This window comes from Rhea pennata, chromosome 6, assembly GCF_028389875.1.
Source record: "Rhea pennata isolate bPtePen1 chromosome 6, bPtePen1.pri, whole genome shotgun sequence".
In the NCBI taxonomy this organism is placed as follows: domain Eukaryota; kingdom Metazoa; phylum Chordata; class Aves; order Rheiformes; family Rheidae; genus Rhea; species Rhea pennata.
This window is the reverse complement of record NC_084668.1, coordinates 15686005-15712393: the sequence shown is the minus strand read 5'-3', so window position 1 is coordinate 15712393 and position 26389 is coordinate 15686005. Positions and strand designations below refer to the sequence as shown.

The window sequence follows — 26389 nt, the reverse complement described above, 5'->3', positions numbered from 1 at the left end:
TTCTGCAAAATTAAGATTCTGCCAATATAATTTAGAAAGGATCAGCTCCCTTTGCTTTCAAAGATGCTATTTGTTTGCTGTGTTTGAGGTCAGTTTAATCCTCCAATTTACCTACTGCAACATGAATTATTGTAGGAAACATAACTAAAATCATACCCAGCCATAAGTCTTGGATCCAGCTTTTTTGGAACTGTTTCTTATCTGGAACTGAATTTGCAACCAGTTCATGGATCAGATCCTTGACTCATTTACATTACCCCATTCTTTTAAAGTCAAAGTAGCTGCACTGAAGTCAAGGGATCTGTACTAACTTATATCACCTGCCTGTGGGCTAAGCTAAAATCCTGGATCCAAACAACAAGAAACCACAGTCTTTTGCAGGCAAACCCTACCTGGACTTTGCCTGTCCATGTGCAAGTACAGAGAAATTCAAGGAGAGGTTTTCTTTGCTGTATGGTAATAAAACATTTCTGAGCTCCACAGCTTGGTCTTCATAGTGAGTGCCTACAGCAATTCCTACTCCCATCTGACTCAGCTCTCAGAATAGATTCCTCTCAGACTATATTGTAATTAAGTTTTAACAAACACAAATAGGTGCTGGGTTAATTAAGCCTGTCTTTGTGGCTAAGCTGTTCTTGAATCAGAAATTATAGCGGTATTTTCATAGTGCAGATGCTAGGATTTATGGGCTTACTTTCCAAAGTTCCCAGGGTACTGTGGAAAAGATCATCTGCCTTCCTGGGTCTGCATGTTTGTGCATTAGCCCACCAGCACAGCCTTTCTACCCCACAGATTGCTCTGGTCTTACAGCATCTGATCCAGCTGCTGTTCCAAGTTATAGATTCTACTCAGCATCTGTAGCCTCTTTCAGATGCTGTTAAAGTTATTGAAAAGTCCATTTTCACTGGTGCAATCGGAGGTTATAAGATCCTCTGGAAAGTATTTTGTTTGTAGCTGATGGCGCTCACAAGCCAGCGGCAGATGTTGATGCAGAGATTATTGAGGTTGCATGCAGATCAGAGAGACCTGTGCTAACAGAGCTGCTCGTAATCACCATGGAATGAAGCAGCTGTTCTGAAACAGAGCCACAGTGACAGGAGTGACTTACAGTCATGTAAGTCGGAGGTGACCAGAGTGACTTGAGATGCTTTTCCTCTTCTGTGAAGTAAAGCAAGGCATTTGCTTACATCTCTGTCAAATGATCCATACAAAATTAGGACATACACATCTGGGGACACAAATCATTCCCTGATCTTGTTCCTGCTTGGGTTGATAGGTACAGTGGGGAGAAGTGTAACAGTCGTACAGATTTAGCAAAAGAGATTAAGAAATGGGATTTGTATTGGTATCTTGTCGTGTGAGCTAGAAGAAATAATGAAATTATACAGTTTGCAAGATCATTTCAGTCAGGTGACATGCAGTCAGGGCACGTTGTTAGTAAATATGTTAATAAATATGTGAAAGGTATTGCAGTTTTCCTGAGCATCAGTAGCAACCTAGAAAACATAGCCAGAAACAAAAAAGCGGAAAGACTGTCCTTCTTCCAAGATACAGAGTTCTTTTTACTTCTGCTTTTTTTTGCATCCAGATCTTGCCTGTATGTAGGAAATTGTGCTGTTCTGATTAAACTAGTTTAGTAAATTGGTCCAGCCACAGCAACCATGATATGACAATTTAAAAGGCATGTAAATGCTATGCACCCAAACAGCTACATACACCCTTCTAAAACAGAGGATATACCTCTTTGGAAAGATTATTTTATTTTTCCCTATGAGGAATTTCACTAACTAAGTTATACTGATGTAGGAGAAAAAAAAATAGTACACTTTAATGAAATTTCAGTGTAAATCTGGGCACAGTCAGAGGCCTTGCTCGTGGAACGACTGGAGGCTCTTGTTTCTGTGTTTGTAGCTCCTCATAAACCCTGTCACTTTCTTTGTCTAGGAAGGCCAACTTGGCCAAGTCACCTGGGATTACTCACTTCATAGATTTCTTGGGTTGGCTACTTATTTTTGTCCTAAATTTCTTTATAGATTACTTTCATTCCACTATCCTTAATTGGAAGGACATGGGGACTCCTTACAATCCCCCTTTGCTTAAAAGTCAGTAGTCAGTAGGTTTTATGGCCCTAAGCATTTAACAAGTGATAAATGATAGAAGTGATAAAAGTGATAAAGAAAAACAAGTGATAGAAGGTTGTTCACTTTGGCAAGGTTTCTTTTCTCCTTAGCTTTGCAGTACTGACAGTGCATGTCACCTACTTTCAACTAACTTTTTTTTCCATATAGGAAATATTTTTATTAGGAGTTCTGGCTTCCTGGTACTCCAGAAGACAGTAGAAAATTAACCTAAGGCCTAATTATTTTATTGTTGACTTGGTGCAGATGGATCTCTTAATGAGATTTCAAATAATCTTCCTTTTCCGTATATTTATCAGGAAATACATCACTTTCATTCTGAAGGGCTTTAAAAGCAAATAAACTGCAAAGGGCAAAGTTTACTACTCTGCTGGGTAAGTAATTGTTTTCACACTTGTTAACTCATAGAAGCCTTTGGTGCCCCTATATTGTCTATATGATATTGTGCAGCTGAGTGGAGCCTTCTCAAAAGTGATTTTCTAGCTGCAGTGGGACAAAATATTTATGCTAATTTCTCATTAGAACAAATGGAACTAAAATTTGTGTTTTAATATAGGCTATTGAAAATGAATACTTGTTGAATGTACGTTGTGCTCTGGTGGATAGAAACTTGCAGGAAGCTACTTGTATTTTTTACTTGCTATCTCACCATATTCTTTTATCAATACACTTTGTGTTTTAAGTGTTCCTGCCTATCTAAGGATGTAAGAGGGACATCAGTCTTTCTGGAAGAAATTAATTGCTTAGCTAAACCTGGAGAAGCTTCTCCTTTTAGCTGTAACAGTCAAACTCTCAGTTCTCGTGATGACCAATAGGTACCAGCATGCATAACTGCAAAAGACGTCTTCACCTTGGTGATGGTCAATAGAACACTAAATGCTGTTGCTACGAATGGTTCAGCTTTACTTGAGATGCAGCAGATTTTGGTTTACTTGCAGAATCCGAAGAATTTTCTCATTCTCTTCAGAACAGACTTCAGAAATTTCTAGGAATTCCAAAAGGAAATCTGAACTCAGCTTTGATTATGTCATTAAAAATGATATGAAGGTCTTAACAACATCACAGAAACCTAGTAGTAGCAATAGAATGTGTCATTACCCAAATGCATCCTCCTGCAGCAAAGCTCTGATAGATGATGCTATAACTCTCTCAGGCTTTCTGGAAGAATATTATCTGAGAGTTTAGAATGGACTGAAGAAATTCAATCTTTAACTTGCATTCCCAGCAACAGGATGAAGAATGCTATGTTGAAAAATGTGCCCATACTTTTATGAAATAAAACGTTCTTGCAAATGCTCTGGATAGCGACGACAGAGATATATGTAAAATGTATAATTTAAAGAAACTATATGGTATTTTCACAGAGGTTTAATTTTCCCTAATAATACTAATAAAATGAAACAGATCCCTTGGAAGGTGTGAAGTCCTGCTTAGACTCAGAGTTAGGCAAGGAGGGAAATTAATGATTATATATATTTTTCCAACTCCGCATCAATCCATTGCATGTAGAGAGCAAGAGCAAGAACCTGGAAGGTATTGCACAGGAAGAATGAATATTAGATGAAATGACACAAACATGTTCCACAAATGTTACTGCAGAGGAAAGATCAAACAAAAATACTACTTCAGTCTCTGTTCAATGTCAAAAAAATTTACTATATAGCACAGAACTGCTGGAAACAAAATAGTCTTAATGAAGAATGATCTCTTCGTCATTTGTTTGGTTAAAAATGATGTTTCTTTTTTCCCTTAGACTTATTATTTATTTACTCTTGATTGCAGGGAGGAGAATTTCATTAAAGGGTGAAATTCTATCAGAAACAATTCAGCTCTGGTCATGAAACTGGTTTTTAGAAAATGTATTGTTTGGCCCATGTTAAAACAACATTCTGGTAATGTTTTCTTTTAAATCTTCAGTGTTCCTTTGCTTTGGGTAGGGGATTCTGTGGGAATGTGACCTTCATTTTAGGACTATACTATGCTCTTCCTTACTGAAAACTCATGATTTGAGGGGTTTGACCAAACTGTTTTTTCAAGTTACAAGTTTTTTTTGGAGAACACTCCCTCCTTGTGAAGACTGGATCTATGCAATGGTCAGTCAGAATACAGGAAGAAACTTCCTGATCTGACATTAGGAAAGGACAAGAACTGGACTGGGAGGGCTGGGACAAAATGAACAAATTGGAACAGGCTTTTAAAACCTGTGTAACTTATACCTTGGAGTGAGACGATTAGTAAGCTGACCTGAACAATCAGATAAAAAATTTAAAGTAATCTGGCACTGAAGTGTTTGCTCTCCTACTTGGGCCTGTAATTCATTTTTCATTGCAGTCAATGGAGCTAAGAGATGAAAGGTCTGGTTAAACTTAAAGGCAGCTGCCAGATGTTTTCTGGGAGGAGGAGGGAGGAGAGGAACTGAATGGGAAGACTATGAAAAATAATTATTGGGGTGGGAGTCTGTATGACTAATTGTTATGGCTTAACTTTTGGCATGTGCCCAGCACCTTGCTGTTCAGGGGAATCAGCTTGTTCCTGATTCTATGCAGCGCCTTTCATTTTTCACTTGGGAAATTGCTTTCTTACATCTTCGTGTCAGAAGCATCACTCATGTCATGAAGGAACAAAGACTGTGAGAGTTCTGGGCTCCCTTCATGGAACAATGGTCTTTGTCCCTTTCCCAGATAACTGAGAGATGTAACAATATCTCTGATTCTCCACTTCTCTATTGGTAGGTACGTTGTGCGGCTGCTGAACAGAAGGGAAGGGAGACTTGTCAGTTCAGTAGAAGAATTTCTGAGCACAAGGCTGTGCTAATGCATAGCATTACAGGGATATTGGAAAAGGTATGGATAGCCCTGATAATCACACATGCTTTCATGAAACAAAAATTCATGAATGGAAAGGAAAGCAGAAATGGACACTAAAGAATGGCAGAAACTGTAATTTAATAGAAATACAATACAAAATCTTACTTGAGTTAAATATGACTTACAGCAAGCTTTATTAAAATGCTATTGATCATTCTATTAGATGTTAAAACAGATAAAGATGATTGTTTCCAGTAACTGAGAATATGGTGTTGAGTTGCATTTTATCAGCATATCCATACGTCAAATTGAGAAGGGCTTTCAAGTGAATCTGCTAGTGTTCCTCCTGGGAGATTAGATAGTTTCTTTCCAAGATATTGGAGAATGAGAGACTACTCAAGACTTCCTGGCTGTTAGCCAAACATCAGGAACTAGAAAGCCTCTCTGTGTGTGCAGCCCTGGGAAGACTGACTGCAGAAGATTTGGTTGTTACTCCTTTCTTTTTTTTTTAAAACTGGAATTAAATGTTAGTTGAAAGCTTTGTTGGGAGGCAGATTCACCCTTGCAAGGTTTGGACCTCTTTCTTAGCTGGTGACATCATAACATTCTGCACTGAGGCTTTTATTCAAGTAGAGTAGAGATCCAGTAGAGATCACAGAAAAGGTGTGAAGCGAATCACATATATGTGTAAGTTGTTGTTTCTGAATTAGCCATGCGCTGGTGGAAATCCTGATGGGTGCAATATAATTCGGTGTCTTATATACTTCTTGAGAGTTGAATTATATAGCTATGTAGTGACACATATTGCTGAACACTATTCTTTTCATGTATTTCTTTCTTTCTTTTTTTTTCCCCTCGGTTCTTTGTTTCTGCCATAAGCAGAAATTAATTCTTGGCAAACAAACAGCAAGCCAATGACCAAACTCCATGTAATTACACACCATGTATTGCCATTGATATCAGTACCACTCAACCCACATTTTGGCTGCTGAAGCACCTCCAATAACACTGAGTCCCATTGTTAGATGTGTTATGTAGTCAAGGCTGAATTTCCATAATGTGCTAGCTAATAGTGGAGGAGCTGGTGGGTATTCTTCAGCCGTCTTAGCCTACAGCTTGTCATCTCAGCAAGAACATTGCTAATGAGCCATATGGCCATTGCTGGTTTCACAACAGTCCTACACATCAAAGCCCTGTGGCACTTAAAAGCTCCGTGGCAAAAGCTACTCTTACTGCAACTTCTCCACATGTGGATATTAAAACAGGTAGTCCACCACCTCCAGGGAATGTGATGTCACCATTTTTAAAGTATCATTTTGGTGCGATCATATATCACCTAAAAATCCCCTTTTGTTTTTTTCCCCACCAATTGCAGTAATCTTTGAAAAGATTTATTCTTAAATTAGGCATATATCATGATAAAATAGAAACTGTATGGAAAGCATAAAGAAAAACCAGAAGTATTCGTACTTGGCAGCAGTTGGGTGTAAGGCAGACCATCCATCAGTAAATATCCATTAGATGTTTTATGAGCCTGCCTAGACATTTTCAGAATACCATGCCTCATATAACAGGCCAGTGTGCAGGTCCACATTGGCATCCACAGCATAATGTTCTTTTAGAGAGAATTATTCTTTGATTTCTTATTTGAAGTTTGACTCCTTCTTAGATCTATCAAAAGCTTCTCTTCTCTTTTAAACAGAAATACCAGCAGCATATCTTTTGGGGTTTTCAGGCTCTATTAATAAAAATTCCTGCCTACTAATTCCTTTTTGATCTACACTCTTAAGAAAACAACATAATTGGCAATTCTAAAAGTTCAAAGTATTTTAAAAGAGAACAAAAATACGCGAACAGTCTTTTAAATGCTGCAAATGACAACTTTAATTATAAAGTTATTTGCTTCTTCATATTTTAGCTTTTTTACCAATTCAAAATATAGTAGATTTATTCCAGCAGTATATTAATAGCTTTAGTAAATAAAAACACCGTAGTGAGCTTTAACATGCAACATCAGTAAGCTTTGAATGCTCTGTGCTCTCTCCTTTTGTCAGAGCAGTGCTGCCATTCAAGCCATTCAAACAGACTTTAATACAGTATCTCATCAGATACTTCCCGTAATATACACAGTTTGAAACAAAAGAAAAAGGTGTGAAAACATGAGACTATGCTGAAAGATTATCTCTTGTAAAGACTTCTGCATTGATTAGTATGCTTCTTTCTGAAATAGGCAGGAATATAATCTTTGCAGGAAGGATAAATGCAGTCACTGAAATTCATGTCCCACTGAATTTAGCGGGGGTTTATCCCAGCTGCACAGGGAACAGTTGCACAGAATGAAGATTTCTTATTTCCAGTCACTGACAGTATTATCATCCTGAATTAGCGAAGGACCTCTACTACTACAAAGATTTCATTTCTTTCTAGTATAATTAGAATTTTCACTCACTATTGACCCTTTTTCTCTGATACCTTTAGCTTCCTTTATCCACTACCTGAATTCCTAGACCTCAGATGTCTGTTCACTACTTGTTCAGGATTATTTTTCTTATTTAAACTATTGCTGTGATGCTTGTGCATTTTGTAAGCACACAAAGCTTTTTTATGTGCAGAACTGAGATTTTTAGAAAACGCTATAAACAGCTCTTAATTCATTTAACATGGGTACTCTTTTGGCATGTATTTAGCATTTTCTGATTGGACTGGCACATGCAAGGAATTCAAACACCTCATATAATTCAAAGAAATATGATGTCTGCAGTTACCTTCAGCAAATACCCTTTGATTTCTCCAAGCAGCAATATCTGTTTTGCTTGCTGCAAAAAACTGCTCTCCATCTCTATTGGCCTTTAATTACCTTCCCTCCTTCTTTATCTTTTTACTGATTTACATCTTGTCTCAGCCTTTCCACTATTCTGTGAGGAATCCTTGCAGGCTTGGCAGTCCCTAGCTAGCATTTTTTTCCTACTTATCCTTCTATAAATGTTTCAGCACCTTTTCTGCATTCCCTGCTGAAAGGGAAGGAAGAGTGTTATTTTTCTCCCTTCCTGCTGTTCCCACAGACCCTAGATTTGATTTAAAAGAAAAATCAACATTGATGGTTCTAAGAGATCCTATGGTATTATTTTTAATAGTCCCTGAAAGTGATTTGGTCCTGTTTTTTCTAAAAAGAAAACATATATATATATATAGTTACTTCGACTAGTAACTGTTTAAATCCTTCCCAGGACTACATTAATGTGCAGTGGCAGATTGGCCCCCAGGAACATCTGGAATGATAGTGGCCCAGCCTTAGAAATAAATGAGTACCAGGTCCAAAAATGGGTAGTCAGATACACTGTAGGGACTGACTGCTTTTGGACAGGATTACTCTGCTGAGCTGTCCTGCTGCCACAGAAGCTGGCACCAGTTTTTATGTGCAGAGGAGGAACATACAGGACTCCTCCAAAAATTAGCAGAAATACCACTCCTGAGGCTAAGGCACAGCAGAAGAATATTTAAGTATTTGTAATCTGTTTTCAAGACTTATTTAATGTTGTTTAGAAGAGACAGTTTAAAAGCAGATTAATTTCCCTTTGTAAACAACAAATTTTTTTGAGTGAGAGAATCTGAAAGCTTCAAGGCACCACTCTTAAAGCTTACCAGTATCATCAGAAATGTTACATTTAACTCTCATCATTTCCACAAGTATTTTTTAAAACGTTCTGTGTTCCTAAAATACCATATTAATCCTCTCCCTTCCAAGCTCAGCAAATATTGGTAAATTTGATGCAAAGTGGTGCAAGAAAGCATGTGGCTTTCTCTGCAAAGTGGTATTCAAGAGCACTAGGGCATCAGGACAAAACTGATTTGTTTGAGAGACCGTCATTCTGCTCCCTTGTTTACCAAACACTAGGGGTTTATAACACTAAAGTTAACTAACTAGAGAGCTTGCAGTACTATTTTTAGCTGTTTTCTGTGAAAATATAGCCTATATGATGACTCTATAAATCAGTCCTTGTTCAACTCACTGGTTAGTTTTGATCAAATCTGGCACAGAACTGGAGGTCTGAACCTCTTCTTAGATCTTGTGTGGTGGAGAGGGACAAAGTTAGTGCCTACACTGATTCAAAAAAAAAAAAAAACTAGTCAAATTTATCTTTTTATCCTGGATGCATTTCACTACAGAGATATGATTGATTGTACAGTCGGTATATGTATCAATCCAACTGCAGCATGTTTCCATGAAAAAAGTAAGGCGGCAAAGGAGAAGTGTGGGAGCAGCTGAAGACATCACGGTGGTGACAGGGAGTGTGGTGATAGGGAAAGTGTGTGCAGCAGGCGTGGGGGCCGTTGAAGGAACTGCCAGGGGCATGCCACGCAAAGGCAGTTGGGGAGCCTGCCTAGGTATTGGGGCAGGAGCTGTTGAGCAGATGGGTCACCTGAGAGCTGCAGAAGAATTGGGGAGACAGCACTGGAGGCACCGAGGCTAAAAGCCTGGTGAGGAGGAAGAACCAATTTCCTTAATTCTCTTGTTTGTTAAGGAAATTGATAAAAAGCAATTATTCATTGTGGATTAAAACCTATGGCAGCCACCTGAGACATATACCCAGTGTTTGTTCTAGCACAGCATGGGGCTTACAAAAGGAGGGTTTGCTAATTAGCCCTAAAAGTTGTAGGAAGTTTATAATGCACACTTTTACAGCTAAATTGAATGACTCAAGATACTAGAGTTATTGTATGAGTAAAAAATAGCAGGATCAGGCCATCAGAGCTCTGCCAGTCATCAGATGTCATGAATTCTCTCCATTACAAAGCAAAATTTGTCCTGAAAAAGACAAATAAACAAAAAAAATCCTCACAAACCAGCTCTTCTCTCTGTTCAGTGTGCCTTAGTCATTCCTAAACTCACAAAGTCCTGGAACCAAATGGGACACTAGGAAAAATAAACTAACTGAAACTATCGTTTTTTGCCAGAGTCACTGCTCTGCAAACATTCAAAGTGGCTCATGACTAATTGCGAAGCTGTTGCTGTATGCTTAGACAGTTTGTTTGCCTGGATAAAGAGATTTAATTAAGCTACTAAGTAGGAAAATGGTCGAGCCCAGGAGTTGCATTCAGTTCAGATTTTGGGAAGGCAATAACACAAAGTCTGGGGCTGACTGAACTGGTAAGAATTGGCTAAACTCCACTGAATTTGTTTTATATCACCAGAAAATCTGGACTCTATAGTTCAGATGCCATTAGTGAACATGACTTGTTTGGCTCTGTCCACACTATAAATTTAAAAAAACAATCCACCAAAAAAAAAAGAAAAAAAAAAAAAAAAAAGAGGAAAGAAAAAAGAGAAAGATGCAGGTTCTTCTGCTTCTGTTCACAGTTCACAGTTCTCTAATTCTAATCAACAGGCTCATGCTGTAAAAAACAGAGAATTTCATGACTGGGGAGATAGGAAGGAATTTATTGCCAATGTTCCTCACACATTGCCCTAGGTCACCTTAGGAGAACTTAGAAAGAAAATTGTTCCAGCCTATCACCTGGATGGTATCAAATAAAATTCAATTAAGCAAATATTCTTCAACAGCCAAACCTAGATCATGTGGGTCTGGATATATGTAAAGGGACAGAAGGTGCTGAAGGACTAGTAACCTCTGTAGGTCCTGCTAGCATTCAGGCAAAGTTTTTGGGTGTTTCTGTGCCTTATCTAAGAGATGTGACAGAGATCAAGTCATCCCATTTACCCTCTCCTCTCATCAGGGGAAATACTACTTTTTTATTTGATTGGAAGGTCAGGGATAAATCTTCCGTTTTACAGACTTAGTCTTATAGCTAAGATTAGTAAATTTCTTCCAAAATTTGTTCCAGAAAAATAAAGCCAGATTCCTTTTTCAAAAGTAGTAAAACATTAAAATAGTAATGTAATTTAGAAGGAAATAATCAAGTGCATAATATCAAAATATATGAGCTCTAATAGTGTTGGGTTATGTGCATTTTATACTGAACTAGCCACAAAATACAATGTGCTTGTGCAACAGCATATTATGAAAAATATGTTAAGCAAGTAAATTTGGCATGATTTTGTTATTATTTGATTAAAATGCAAACTTATAGAATTAGCCAAGATTTAAGCTATTAGGATTCAAAGAATAGTTCAGAGTCCACCTCCTGCAGGTACTGAGAAAAGACTGAGACTGTGATTGAACACACAAAAATGTCCCATTTCTTCACCAACTTGAGTCCTCAGTGTCTTCTCTGGTTCAGATCTGTCTTCCCTGTAGCATTTATGTGGCCAGCATTGCATTGGATATGCTGGAGTCCAGGAGCTTTCCAAGTTTTTGGTGCCAAGAAGTGAGTATATATGATCAGCAACAATGTCTTGAAAGCACAGTTATAGGTGACTATATATATATATATATGTATGTATGTATGTATATATACACACACACATAGATCAAAACACAGGAAAAAACATATCAGGTTGAGCAGAGCTCATCAGCATCCTATTTGTTATCACGTATTCTCCTCTTCTGTTTTCAGTAGTCCAGGGCACCATTGCAGCTGGGGAAGAACAGGTGCACCGAACAATTATCCTATTTCTGGAGCTAACTGTGGGCTTAAATTAGGAAGACAGCTTACTGGGGCAAAGAAACTCATCTCTGTTGATTCTTAGGCAAGGAACAAAATCTTTTCCTGTGACCCACCATGATTAATTTGTTTGTTTATTTAAATTAAAGCACTGGTAGTCAGTGTAATTCTCATATCTAGTGCAATGCAAAGGATATATAAAGGCCATACAGAGGGAGATATCAATTTAATCCATTGGGATTCAGATGAATCCTTCTAGTGCCATTTTGTCATTTAATTTGTAAAAGATTTATTGCTATCTGTGCTAGAGCTGTAAAAATCCAAAATCTTATTGGCAGGTGTTCAAAAGAGTTTTCCAATGCAAAATAAATAAATAAATACTCAGGCAAAAATATCTTACTTGAAAAAAGTCTAGCTGAGCTCCATCGTTTCAAAAGGCCTGCTCAAAACAAGATGCTTTACCTTTTAATATCTATCTATTCATGCATGCTTGTAGGAAAACTAACAACTAATTGAAATCAAATTTGAAAGTCTACTGACTATTATAATCTATGTGATAAATTCCAACGTTTTGTCTTCACAAGTTGCCATGCAGAGCAAGTTAGAAATAAATCCTTCATTCTTAGATTTTCCATATTTTTCAATAGTTTTTTTCTTTGAAGTGTCTTTGACTTTTATATATATAGACTTCTAAAAATTCAAGAAGAAAATCTCTATCTAAATCCCTCAAAAAACAAAACAAACTCCCCTGTGCCCATAAAATTGCACATTTAAGGGGAAGGGAGAGATACCTGGACTACAAAGCTGTTTTTGTTCCAGCTGTCTCAGCTTTATCTAGTTTACTGTTTGTTCTGTGACCATTTGAAATTCAATTTCAGGTAGTTCTGTATAATATCAGCATAGGCTGCATCATTAACTCTAAGAGGATGTTTTCCATTGGCATCTGCTATTTTCACCAAATGTCAAGGCTTGACATTTGCTATCATTATCTGGTTTTGGTGTATCACTCATACTGAGATTTTGTTTCTTATCTGATATCGATTTCAACTGAGACCAGCTGTGTTGCTAATAAAATCAGCAGGCAAGTATCTGGCATTCAGTTCTTCATGGGTGGAGGAAAAGAAACAACCCAATGTCAAAAAAAGAAAAGAGGTATTTTTCAATTAGGATGCTTGCCTCTGTCCTCATATTATCCTTCTCAGCACTTGTGTTGATGTAGTATTTCTGACTGACTCCCTTGGGGAAATCTCCATGGAAATCCTTGCCTCTCAGATAAAATATTCCTTTTTGCTGTCATCCACTGCTTCCTGGAGAGCAGGGTCATTTTTCAAAGCGGCGTCTGCGCTTTCGGCAAACTCAGTTCCTTTTGCCTCGTTGGTGTGGTAGGTGCCCTTATGCCTGTACATGTATCGGAGCATCACAACCAACAGGCAAATGAGGACAAATACCACTGCAGCAATCACACCTAGAGGAAAGGAACCAGTTTAATGCCTTGTCAGGAGTATCACACTGTGTTTTACAGACAGGAAGCACAACTTGAACTATTCAACAGGTAAAAGTCCATGTGCATAAGATATTCACATGTTGTGAATTTCAGGGTCAGAACAGATTCCTGAAGAAACAGACTGATGAGTTGATGCTGCTAGAATCAAGACTAGGTACAAATACTGCAGAAATGCAGGACAAATTCTTGCAAGCTTTCTTTCAATTAATGTCTGGATTTGATTGACCTAATTGAAGCTACAAGTTCATTCCAAAATGAGAAGAAATAAGAGCACATAATATAAAACCTCACATGTTTTTTGCTGGTAATGTTTACCCAGAGGAGTCTGCAGGTTACCTGATCCTGTCCCACTGAGTACACTCAATTTCAGGAGGAGGAGAAGGCACTGAATATTTCTTTGGAGACTTTCAACAAGTAGCAGGAGCCCTGTCATCTGCCTACAGCACTGCTCTATATTTCCAACCTGCTATAGCATACTGTGCTCTAATTAAGAAAGCTGAATTGTAATGAATGTGGAAGTGACACCTTGGAGGAGGAAGGGATTCTGGGTAGATCTTGTCTGTCTCATGGCCTAAGCTCATAATTAGCAATGTGTCAACTGGATAAAAATTTTTGCAGGTAACCCAAGTGTGCATATGACCAAACTGTGAACGGAAGCACTCCTACTGAAGGAATGTAAAGTCAAGCTCTGGGGAAGGTTGTGCAGCAAAAACTGTGTGTCTACAGTGGAATGTGGAATTAAAGAAAAGACAGCTATCACTGCCAAGTCCACATTTCAGAAATTAAGAGCTGTATCTCTTTTCTCTCAGATTAAATAGTTCATTTAGGAACTCTGAAAATAAAGGAAGTATTTTGAATTTAATTATTCAACTTGTGTGATCTTTTTTTTTACACCTTTTGGATACAACGTGCTTATAAGTTTTCTTCCTTAGCTGTGATTCTGTACAGGTATATGAAATTGAGCCGCCCATATATTCAAATGACTCCAGGAGTTAGGGGGTAAGGCAGTAAACCAAACATTAAAGAAATACACAAAGGAAGCACCAGAAGAGCCAACACTGGGAAAGAGGACATTCCTGGGAAAATCCCATATGTGAAGTGTGAGGCTGCTGTGAAGGTGCAATAGGTAGAAATTCATTTGACTAACTGTAGGCTTTTACCATACAGAAGGCTCCATCAGACTTAGTCGCCTTGGGCTACCTCAATATTCAGTAGACTGGAGAGTGTAATTCCTCTTCTTCCAGAATTGAGTGACTACATGTAGTCATAGGAATTGCTCCCTGGAAATGCTACTGTTCTGCAGTGACAATGAGGGGAATGTACAGAATATTTTTCTTCTACTCAAGATGTGGGGCCGGAGTGGCTATCTCCAAAGCTTTAGATTTATCAGCATCAGTAAACTAAGTGGGGATAAAATATTGGCATGAAAATGGGGACTTGGGCCCTTGTTAACCATTAGTAGACTTAATAGAAATTGTTACTCTATCTTATAAAATATGCCTGTAATGCTCTCCCACAGATTTTATGGTGCCTGATTCTGGAAAGTGAAGTTACTGCTAGCAGAAATAAAATTACTTGTATAAAGAACTTGAGGTTTACAATAATAACATAGCTGTGATGGGGTCTTCATCAATTTTTAGGACCTCAATGGCATCCCTTGACACGAGAGACTTTAATAGGCTTTAGATGTAGCACAATATTAATAAGCCTAAGGGACTAAGTACAAATCAATTTACCTGCTACTTGTTCGTAGAAAGCTGAAATTAAAGTTACGGGAGATGGGACCTGAGGGAAATATAGCAGAACCTCACCAATTTGCACTAATGATTGGTATACCCCCTTGTGAATGACTGAAATTAGTGCGTTAGCATGGAAATGAACAAACACAATAAAAATAAAAAGACAGTGTTCTCTCCATGAACATAGCTTTGCTCATTTATTCTGACAACTGTATTTAGTTTAAATGCATGAGAGAACTTTAATAGAACATCAGGAAATGCACTGTGGTATATTCTGTAAAAATAAAGAGCCAGCTGGTGTGAGCTAGCATGGTTCAAAACAACAAAGTTTTGCATTAGCTGACAATCTTGGCCCAGTGAATGATGAGAAATATAACAGGTTGACTTTGGTGTTGGGCCCTTAGATACTTTACCCTAAAACAGGGAATGGGTACGGGTGGTACTGTTCCCTATATGGTTTATGCTCATTATCTCATCTTGTTATCTTGTCAATAGTTCCCCGCTGGGAGTAGATTTCGCACTGGCCTAATTAACTCTAATTGTGCTGCTCCTGTTGTCTTGTCAGCAAAGTAGGAGCTTTGTAGAATGCAACGAATCAACCTGCTCTTTTAATTCTAATGGTGCATCTAAGAGTGGTCTTCTCCTTACCTCCGATAACAGCCACATCTGCTCCAACCGAAGAGCTCTCGATCTCTCCATCTATAAATAGATCAGAATATACAAAAGTTAATTAAAAAAAAAAAAGAGTTGGATCATATCTAGCAGCAGTGACTGTACTGATGGTGCTGTATTATGTTAACCTCTGCAACTCAGAACTTAAACAATATCTCTTGTTAGCAAAAGACATTTATAAAACATCTCATTAGAACTGGCTGTACTGTAGCAGTTTTCTGTCACCACAACACTGAAAAATAAATAGCTAGCACATTATGCAAACTATCTTGGCCCTCGGGGGAACACCTACTGTTTATTATGAGCACTTACCTGTAACATCTTCCAGTAAATGATTAAATTAAGAGTGTTTGGGTAGTCTGATTATTCTCAGAAAGGTAGTTTTTGGGGAAAAGAATATTGGTGCCCATTTATATTCCGGTTTATGGCTCTTCAGAGTACTCTGTATTCAGATTTGATGCAAATTAATCTGGCTCCATTGATTTCAATTAGTATTTATTTCTCTGCAATATCTTTTTTTAATCTTAGTATTTATTTTCTTTTAAACCCACATTTGGAATCAAGACAAGCCTGTTATGTGTGTGATGTAAAACACAGTCCTTGCTTAGAGCAAGTCTGAATTTGCTCCAATAAGTCAAATAACATTCTTCACTGGATTATAACTTCTCAAAAAAGGAAATTTTGCAATCTAAAAGCAAAAGAGAACTACTTGACCAAGACCTTTTAAGAGATACGAAATGGTCTGAAAAGTTACAAGCTGCTGAAAGAGCAATTAGAATAGAAATTACATTCTGATATTAATTATAGCACTTAACAAAAATACCCCAAACAACTGATGAATAGCCAGAGCATTTTAGAGAGAGAGAAGGGAGAAAACTCCCCAAATCAGTGAGGATTTTTCTCTTCTTGTTATCTAATCTGATAGACCCTAAGTGAAAGTAAATTTATACAGACCATTTTTCTCTACTGCTTTCTCTTTAGTTTATAAGGGTATAATTCTGAACTGGTTTCCAACTCTGCATCTAATGCCATTGGCATCAGCCCATTTAATCCTGAATTATGTGGATGTCTGAGAAGGTGATGAACTCTTGAAGTTTTCCATGTGGGGTTTATGACAGGTGACTTTCCACACCTTGTTTATTATTGCAGTGTTTATATAATTATAAGATCTACTGGTATCCTAAAAAGACAAATAGTTTTATATGAGGTAATTTTTTCTGTTGATAAATACACTGGATAGAAAAATTCTGTGGAAAAGGTAAAATGCTAATTCCAAATCCTCCTATAAATTCTATGGTGCCACTGTGGCTGATACCTGGCTCTTCACCTGCTAAATCAGTAATAGACGATGCAAAGGCAAGAAACTATCAGAAGCTTTCTTGTTACTTGTGGCTGGTCTCTTATATCAAACTTCAATAACCTGAGAAGAGCTGAGATTCAAAGGACCCTCTCTTCCTGATCACGGGAGATACTTTTACTGAAGAGCAGAATTCCTTCCCCTCTCCCCTAGAGATCCTTCCTACATCTTCTTCCAGTTATGTGCTGATGGAAAGATTGAGCACGCCCTGTGCAATTTAAAAAAAACTAATTATGTCTAGGTCCATTCAAAACCCATGTGCCTCAGAAGAGATTAATTCCTTCAAGGTCAAACTGTTCTGTATTTCTTTATGCACCAAATATACACTGCATGGCAAAAAAGAAAGAGCCTATACAGCAATCAAAAACTTAAAGGTGTGAGTTCTAAAGTGCTTCCCTAGCCACACAGCTTGCTTCCAAATATTAATTTCAGATCAAATCATCATCCTTTTAATTATAAGAAGGTATGTGAGTATCTCCCTACTCTTTTCTGTCACTCCCAGGTGCCCTTCAGATTCAGATAACAAGCAGGTGCTTTATCTCTAGTACTTGCCACAGTAATGCTTTTTGATAGTGGATTACAGTATCATCATTTTGTAGAAAAGTTTAATTTCAATACTATACTTACTAAGTTTTTGGAAGAGTGATGGCCCAGTCTTGAGCTATCAGGTAGATGGCACTGCCTTGTTAAGTTGATAATGCTCTGCTATTCAGCCCCCAGTTAGCACCGTAATGTGGCATCAGTTACCACAGTTCTCATCTCACTGCAAGCAGGAGAGTCCAACTTCTCCTCTGTGTCCACGTTTTACCATAAAATGGGCCTGTTATCTTTCCAGCTGGTGTAACACTGTTTTTTTTTTCCCTTTTGTTGTCTCCTCTGGAGGCAACTAGGAAGGAACCAGAATTTAGTAGGGAGTCAGAAACTGGAGTTGCACAGCTCTGCTTCTGCTTTACTTCTTGCACACACAAATGTATGTCAAGACCAAGCCCAGTAAATTTGTAGTGTGTTGAGAAACTTGCCTGAAAAGTGACTGAAGCAGCGTGCACAGGGAGAAGTACCAGGTGTGCTCTTTTGACAGAACAAACACCGCATAATGGTCCAGGGATCAAGAAGAGGTAGTATCATTGCTCTAAGGATATTCTAACTAATATTTGAAATGATCAAACGTTGGGGCTCTTATAACAGCACTGCACAGCTTTCTGTGCTGTCTGACATGCTGGCACAACCCCACTCACAGAAACTTTTTGCCCCGTTTTGTGCCTAAACAGGTCCCAGCCCCAAGAGGGAATGCAGTGCTGCAGGCCTGGCCTCTACTCCAGTCCTGGCAAGGAGGAAGAGCACAAGGAAGGCTGCTTTCCAGCTAGCAGTGCTGCTCCTCCCTCTTTCAAGTGGAGCATAGTTGGTGCCTGCAGTGGGGGGATTGGTGGGGCTGAGGAGTGCTGGTGGAGTCATTGGAGGAGAGGGATCTGCTAGGAGAACACGTGCATTTGGGATTAGAGATGGAGAGAGTGGAGAATGCAGAGAGTGCCAGGACAGGGCAGTTACTGCCAGTTCCCACTGCAGCACTCGCCAGATCAGTTAAGAAGCAAGGGTTATAGAAGGGAGAGCCGACCCCCACTGCCTGTCACCCACAGTCCTTGAAATTTCACTTTGTCCAAAAATAACTGTGTGGTACATGGAATATTGTGATATTTTGAGGCGGGGGGAAGGTATCAGTGTCATTCAAGACTCAAGCAGTGTCACCCTTCATTAAATATGACTGAGGAAAATGTAAGGCATGCACTCATGAAACGAGGCCATCTTCTTGGAACATGGATGAGAGATAACAGCCACCATTCAGACAAGAACATACTTGGTCAATAACCTCAGCATCTAGTATCAGAAGTTCAGCTGAGTCTACATGAGAAATATACTGCATTATTGTAGGATGGAGTCGTACTGGAGGAATTTTTAGTTGAGCAATAGCTGTAAGTTTTGACCCTTTCATACCTTCGTTCTGTTCATCTTAGTGTGCGGAGCACTCAAAGCACTGTGTTTCATTAACTGTTGTACCTGTTTTGGTTGTTTTCTTTGTTTCAAGGACATATTTTTTATTAATGGCAGCTACATTATCCTGGAAAATTTCCCCTCACTGTTAAACTGGCCCTTGTTCAGAGCCACAGTCTGGTCCTGAATGTGTTTAGGCAGTATTGTTATCGTCATCAATCTCTTGCAGTTGTCAGCAATACTGCTGTTTTGGGGCAGGTGAGTCAAGCTGAGTGAGCATATAGATAACTATGAATGATAAGCAGCTTATACTACACAGTTTGCAAGCCACTCAACACCAGCCAGGCAGTGCTGCTCCTGCTCTTGTCCTTCAGGCATATCCTGATATGCCTACCTATAAGCTTGCATTTTTCCTTCATAGCAATCTAAGCTAACCCTTACTATGAAGCCCCATTGCTGCGTGCTTGTGGTTATGATCTCGGAAGCCTTGGTTGCTAAATTAAACTCAAGTGTGTCTTTAAGTGCTTTCCTGGGCAACTCATTTTCTGTCTTCATATGTCTGGTCATTGCATAAATTCCTGAAATTCATGGATTATACATCTGCATGATGAGCTGAGCTCTTTAGAACTGTTCTTTCCTTACTAGGGCTTTCCTATGCATGCAAACGAGAAAACACACTGCAAAATTTCATCTTTGATCAGCTCACCTAACTAACTTATGAAAAATAATGCCTCTGGTGGCACTTCTCCAAGTGAGGAACTACCCAGCCTGAGCTGAGTGTCCACCAACGCTCTCTGTCGAACCACCACAAATACTGACTACAGTATTTGTGCTGCAGCAAGTAGTGTGTAAGCAGTCCTCAGGCTGAATGTACCCTTAGAATGCATCTATTGCATGTTTTCTACCATCTATCCATGGGTGTCCTTGGACAAGGGACATATTCAAACAGAATTACATCCAGTTCATAATTCAGTCAGATACAAATGTAATTCAGACAGGGATTGTACCTCTTTTTATTTGTTTTGCTTTCATACATTCATAGATATGAAAGAGAGTTTTAAGTATAACTTGAAGACCAATTATACACAATTTACTTAGCAATACTTCCAAAGAATTTAGTAGATTATTGTCCATTTTTTTGGCTCTATCAATTGCCCTAAGACAAGATATTTTACAAACCTGGCTTCATTTAATTTTATTTATTTAATAATGTCTTAATTTTAAAGGAAGATCCCTCTTGATGTAAAGGATTTGAGTAGGGTTTCAAAAACATTCATCACTGATCTAATTGCTTACACTGAAGAGAACAGTAAAGTATTTGACTGAGTTCAGTGCAACATTAGAGATTTCTAAAAGCACTGAGAAACATTCAGACTCCTTTAGGAAGTTTATGTAATTTTAAAAAACCCTTATTGTAGTTTTTACATTTTAAAAATTTTTAATATTATATATACAATTTAATAAAATTATATATAATTATAATATTTTACAATTGCTCCTAAAATTGTTCTTTTTCCTGCCATCAGAAATTCAGCATTCCTTTTCACTCCAAAAGCAGGTCTTAATGTGTCCCTGTCGCCAACACCGATGCAAGATTTTTCTTACCACATATTTAGTATTGAAGGACTAATGAAGTCTCAACATCTCCATTGTTTATGCAACTGTGGTATGTCCTGCTTGCCCTTTGGTTTATGTTTGTGCCTTGCCAACACATCGCATTCATGAGAAAATCATTAATCTATTAACCTTAGCATACTGATTTAATTTACAAGCTATAGTTAGAACTGACTCACTGCAGCTGCTTGTGTAAAAATGAGTTGAACAAACTTAGAAACTTCATGTTAAAAATGTGGTAATTGTTCAAGCTGCTCTCTGGCCTGTGGTAGAGTGTCTATTGCATTGAACTGAGGCCTTTCTGGAGTTTTTAAAAAAATATCATTATCTATTTTAATATTTGGCAGTAAGTGGTTGTGCCCCACCAGAGCTAGTATCTCTTATCTTGAAGGGTCATCAACCTGAACCCATCAATCTGACACATTTTGCTGAAAAATCCGTCACTATTTCCCAATAGATACTGAAATACATCAAAGTTGCTCTTCCGAAATTAAGGGATAGTTTCTCATCTGTCAATCTGGACAAGAGACAGAATAATTTGGCTTCCATTTATACACCAAATTATCATAATGACAATAATGGTAGGATACAACACCAAACCACATGATTGTTTGGGTAAGTAAATGGCCTGTACTCCAAATGTAAGGTAAATCATGTAGGTTAAAAGTATCCACAAAATTAAAATACACTGGGCCCAATCCTCTTGCTATGCTAGCTAGCAAGTACTTTGTCTTTAATTCTGAGAAGACAAAATCCTCTTTGATGCAATTAAAATAAAGGTCTATGGAAGACTTTTGATACTTCTGCAATACAATAAGGATAACAAGGCATTATCAAATTAATTTAATTAGATCAGAGTTGGCACATAATTTCAGCAATTCACATTTGATTCTTGTTTATGCTGTCAGAGTCTTACCCCTTTTGGACAATTCTGGAATGTTATAAAACAAATATGACAAAACAAAAATTTCCAACCTTTCAGGGAGAAAAAACATCATCTATATAGCTTCTCTTTCTTTTGTGAAGATGAAATACACTTGGTTCTTCATGAAAATCAGAGATGGAGAGAAATGCTAAAAGTTAGTTTTCCCCAAAATAATGATATACAGCTCCAAGAGGAAGAAAGGGGAAAATGTTCATGAAATTTGGGAAATTATTTTGGGAGAAAACTACTAGGGATTTTTTAAAACTGAACAGATATTCTGCATTTTGAAATAAAAATTTCAACTGGCATAAATTATTAAAGAGAAGACTCTGTTTTAAAGGTTTATATAATCCAGACAAAAACATTTGAGTTAAATCAGACATTTCTGTTTATTCCGAAAAAGAACGCCCCCCCCATTCTTATTTCAATTTGAACCAAATATTCTTTTTTTTTTTCCACTTGCATTTTACTAGAGGCACACATTAAAGTAATTTAGCTCTTCAGTTTAGGTTGGCTGAATTTCAACCATTGATTCTGACAGCAATTAAACAAAGTGCATCCAGTAAAAACATTAAAATGGCACTCCCTCCTTAGAAATACCACATATACTATAACCTTAAAGCGCCCATACAGCAAAGTACTTGAGATAGAATTAATTCTAGGTGGGCAGGTCCCCTGTGGTCAAACATATTTAATGTGGCACATGTATGTGACTACATGTCACAGGTATGTACACTAAAACGTGAGCATGTACACTAAAAAATTAACTGAGAAATTCAGATGAGGCTCTCTGCTGCTTACAATACTCGGAAGGATGAGAAGATTTCAGGCCAGGTAGAAGAAGCCCACAGCAGTGGAGAAGTGAAAATAGCTGCCTTCAATGGCAATGGAGCTCCTGCACGAGCTGGCAATGGAGCTTTCAAAAGGATGCTATGGAAAACTTGTCTTTAGAGATGGTCTTTAGGAAGCCAATAAGGTCCACCCAGTGGCTGTCTGGCTGCCAATATATTGTGGTAGGGTTTCCCTGTGTTTTCCTACAAGAAATGCTGCTTGAGGTCTCCAGATCAAACACTGCCTTCTTACCAGCAGATGATGTGTGAGACGTGTGGAACTGGAAGAAGGTCTAATCTCTTTCAAAAAATGCTGCATGTGATAACTTGCTAGTTGTACCCTGTTTTGTCTGCCTGATGATTAAACTCATATCTGAGCAAAGAGAATTCCTCACATTTCCATGGAGATATGTTAATGTAACCAGGTCATCATTTACATCTTTTCCCCACAACTGTCAAAGTTGGCTCACACTCCAAATGTACAACATCTTACTGGGGAAGATAAATTGACCTGTTATTGCTTCATTAAATCAGGAATGACAAATGGGGTATGAATCAATCCAGAAGGTACAGTCCATGATCAGGCAGTCTTCCTGTATATGTCCTTCCTCTTCCTATCTTTTCCCTGTTCATCAGAAACAGAGAACTTCTTCTGAAGCCTTTTTAATATGAAGGATTTTGAAAGAAATACTAAATATCCAGAGAATCTGCCACATAATTTCTACCTGACTTTCCTCCAAAGGCAACAGTTTGAAGCTCTTGTCATTTGCTGAGTCAAATCACACACAAAACAGCCATTTGCTTATTTGTGGGTATCAAAGAAATCCACTCAATGGAAGAGTCACTGACTTAATTGATTAACCATGGCAAATGTTGCAAATGAACACAGGTAATCAAAGCAGCTGACCACAGAAATAGAAAAAGACCATTTCACAATCCACAACAGTACTTAACTTGTAAAATTCTTGAGAAACAATCCATGAAAAAGCACACCTCAGTGAACAAAACTTTGCATGTTAGAAACATAAGCATAAAAATTTAAGCCAGAACCTTTCAGCAGAAAGTCAGAGGCCAAGGGCTCTTAGATGACATGCAGTGTATTGATAACTTCTTCTTAAACTCTGTCTAAATGGTTATATGCTCTAACAAGATAATTTACTGCTTAACGACCTGTAATTATTTAACAACATGTTCTTTTAATTTGTATCTAACAGTCTAAAAGCCTGAGTCCCAAATCTCAGGCTTTTAGACCACATCATCAGAAGATAAGATGATCTCTGCATTTCTTAATGTTGCAATGCTTGATTTTGTAATACTAACAACTTTTAAACATGCAGGTTTTAGTTTTTGTTTGAAATACACCCTTTTTTTGGATGTGGTGTGATTCAAGACAAACCCTGTTTAAAATTAGTTCCTCTGACTAAGACTGATTGAATTGTTTGTTAATATCTCAAATATTACCATCAAACACGTTTGACAATATTTTTAGGCTGATTTTCAATAGGAAGTTTAGGTGTTCCTGCTGTGTGCCTGACTGTCTATCCTTCCAACCTTTATAAGTTTTGACTCTATTATTCAGCTCCAACTGTGTTTAACGGCAGAACAGGCAAAGATAAGTACTTTGCCTCAATTTTCATGAAAACTGTAAGCTGAAGAGAAAAGGGAGACCAGATTAGTTCAGCAGTGAAGAAAAGGCAGCAAGAACTCAGCAATTATATGTTGTGTTCAGCAGCCAGCAGATTTCCAGTCATCATGTGCTTTCCAGTCATCATGCACATAGATTCAGAGGAGCTGCAGTGACTCACTGTTCTTGCCCAGTGGCACTGTTGTAGGAGGGAGCCTATGTTTGACCATGGCAGGATAAAGGGGACAAATTTATACTTTGGGGGACAATATAGGGGACAAGTTCAACAAAGACAACTGTAGAGTTCTGCACCTAGGGAGGAATAACCCTATGCACCAGTACAGGCTTGAAGCTGACCTGCTAGAAAGCAACTCTGTGAAGAAGGACCTGGGAGTCCTGGTGGACAACAAGTCAACCATGAGCCAGCAATGTGCCTTGGTAGCCAAGAATACCAATGGTATCACGGGGTGCATTAGGAAGAGTGTTGTTAGAAGATGAGGGAGGTGATCCTGCCCCTCTACTCAGCTGTGATGAGGCCACATCCAGAGTTCTGTGTGCAATTCTGGGGTCCCCAGTACAAGAGAGACATGGAGCTACTGGAGAGTCCAGCGTAAGGCTATGAAAAAGATTAGGGGACTGCAGCATCTGCCCTGTGAGGAAAGGCTGCAAGAGCTGGGCCTGTTCAGCCTGGAGAAGAGAAGACAGAGAGGATCTTATCTATGTCTATAAGTATCTTAAGGGAGGACGTCAAGAGGATAAGACCGGACTCTTTTCAGCGGTGCCCTGCGACAGGACAAGAGGCAATGGGCACAAACTGAAACAGAAAGTTCCACCTGAATATACGGAGAAACTTCTTTACTCTGTGAGCGACAGGGCACTGGAACAGGTTGCCCAGAGAGGTTGTGGAGTCTCCTTCTCTGGAGATATTCAAAACCCGCCTGGATGCGATCCTGTGCAACATGCTCTAGATGACCCTGTTTGAGCAGGGGGGTTGGACTAGGCGATCTCCAGAGGTCCCTTCCAACCTCAACTGTCCTGTGATTCTGTGACAGAGACATAAGTTCAAATAGTATTTCACTGGTTTTGTTGCAGACAATTTGTTTTAATAAATATTGCCACGCAAGGAAAGAAACACGGCAGTTTTTTTTATTAAAGCTGATAAGTGTCTGTTTATAGTCCTAAGATGAAAAGGCTTGACCTTGTGCTTAAACTATAAGTAATGAAACCTAGAAATTCCCTAGAAGTGAAAGCGTGTAGTTATGGATAAGGATATTTTCCTGACAGTTTGAAGAACTTAGTGCCAGGCTGTTCTTCTTAGAATAGTGTAACAACTTTTCTAACATAGACAGGTTTCTGCTTTTTCTCTCTTCCTCAACAGTGGCATTTTTTTAGTAAAGCAGTCCTAATGGTGATAACTCTTGGAAATAGGAGCTTTCTCTTCTCTGTCCCCTTCCTTATTTGATATGAATTGTACCTAGCTTCACCCAGCTCATATATCGCTGCTTGCCTAAGGCCCTGTCTACTAAGCATTGCAAGTGGAAATTGTCAGCATGTTTAGCATATGCTCTTTCGGGACACAGAGTTCTGTCCTGGAGCACTGATGAGGTTAATATTATTAATGGAGATATGTGTAGTGGAAGCAATCTTCCAAATGTTTTGATATCGAGCATATTAAACAAAGAAAATAAGACATATTGAAACACCTTAGAAACTTGCAAGGCAAATAATAGCTTAGAGTAACAAAGCTTCTCATTTTCCAAGGCTTCTGCAATAAATATATAATTTCTTTTACATATCTTCTCCATTTAAAAATACAAAATAAAGCTTGCTTTATTATCTGAAAAACTTTCACATACCAGTCCAAGCTGTCTGAATTGCGTTGAGCAATTTTAGCAAAACATTTTAACCATCTATCATTCCTCTGAACAATTCTAGCCAGATTGTGCAATAATTGTTAAAGATAAAAAAGTCTTGCTTGTCTCTTATTTTTGGACAGTTGTCTGGCATTATTTGACAAAAAGAGCATATTGACTATATTAACAGAGCTGAACATAAAAATCCTGCATTGATGCCATAAACTGAATGTTTTTTAGTGAGGTACTTTTATTATTATGAGATTCATTAATAAGTCATTAGGAATGTTACTCTCTCATAATGAAAAGTGAACAGTATCATGTTGCTGGGGAGCTAATAACCAGCTTGGTGAGATGTCTGAGCACTAGAAAGGAACCTAAGTGATCTGTGCTGCCTCTGCAGATGCTGCAGAGAGGACATTCCTACTCGAAAGAAGATCTATTCAGCTCCATGAAGGTGTAATGGATCTTGGGGGAGAAGGTGGGAATTTCTTTTCCCATTAACCAGATAGCAAACTTAAGACTAGCTTAGATTAAAGGCCTAGGTTTTAGGCGTCTACAATTAAGGAAAATGAACCATAACTGTTGGCATTACTTAACAGTCCTCTTTCAAAGATTGTGCTGAGGACTTGACCTTTCTAAAAGGCAGTCAGAGCCTTTTCACAGAGATAACATCCTGATCAGCAGGACTAGATCTCTCCAGGAGGTGCTAAAATAGTGTTTTACTTCTCTGCATTTGGTCTATGAAGTTGCAGTCATGTTCATGGAAGCAACCT

The 26389-nt window shown here is 38.3% G+C and overlaps 1 protein-coding gene across 1 annotated transcript in view; it reads right to left on the bottom strand.

Annotated features, from left to right (window-relative positions):
* Window positions 1–5066: 5066 nt before the first annotated feature.
* GYPC (glycophorin C (Gerbich blood group)) overlaps window positions 5067–26389 on the bottom strand; it is a 40188-nt gene continuing 18865 nt past the window's right edge. The window contains exons 4-5 of the mRNA XM_062578891.1: window positions 15401–15451; window positions 5067–12974 (exon numbers count right to left, since the gene is read on the bottom strand). Of these exons, the coding sequence (XP_062434875.1) occupies window positions 12778–12974; window positions 15401–15451 (248 nt within the window). The 3' untranslated portion in view covers window positions 5067–12777. The remainder of the gene's footprint in view (window positions 12975–15400; window positions 15452–26389) is intronic.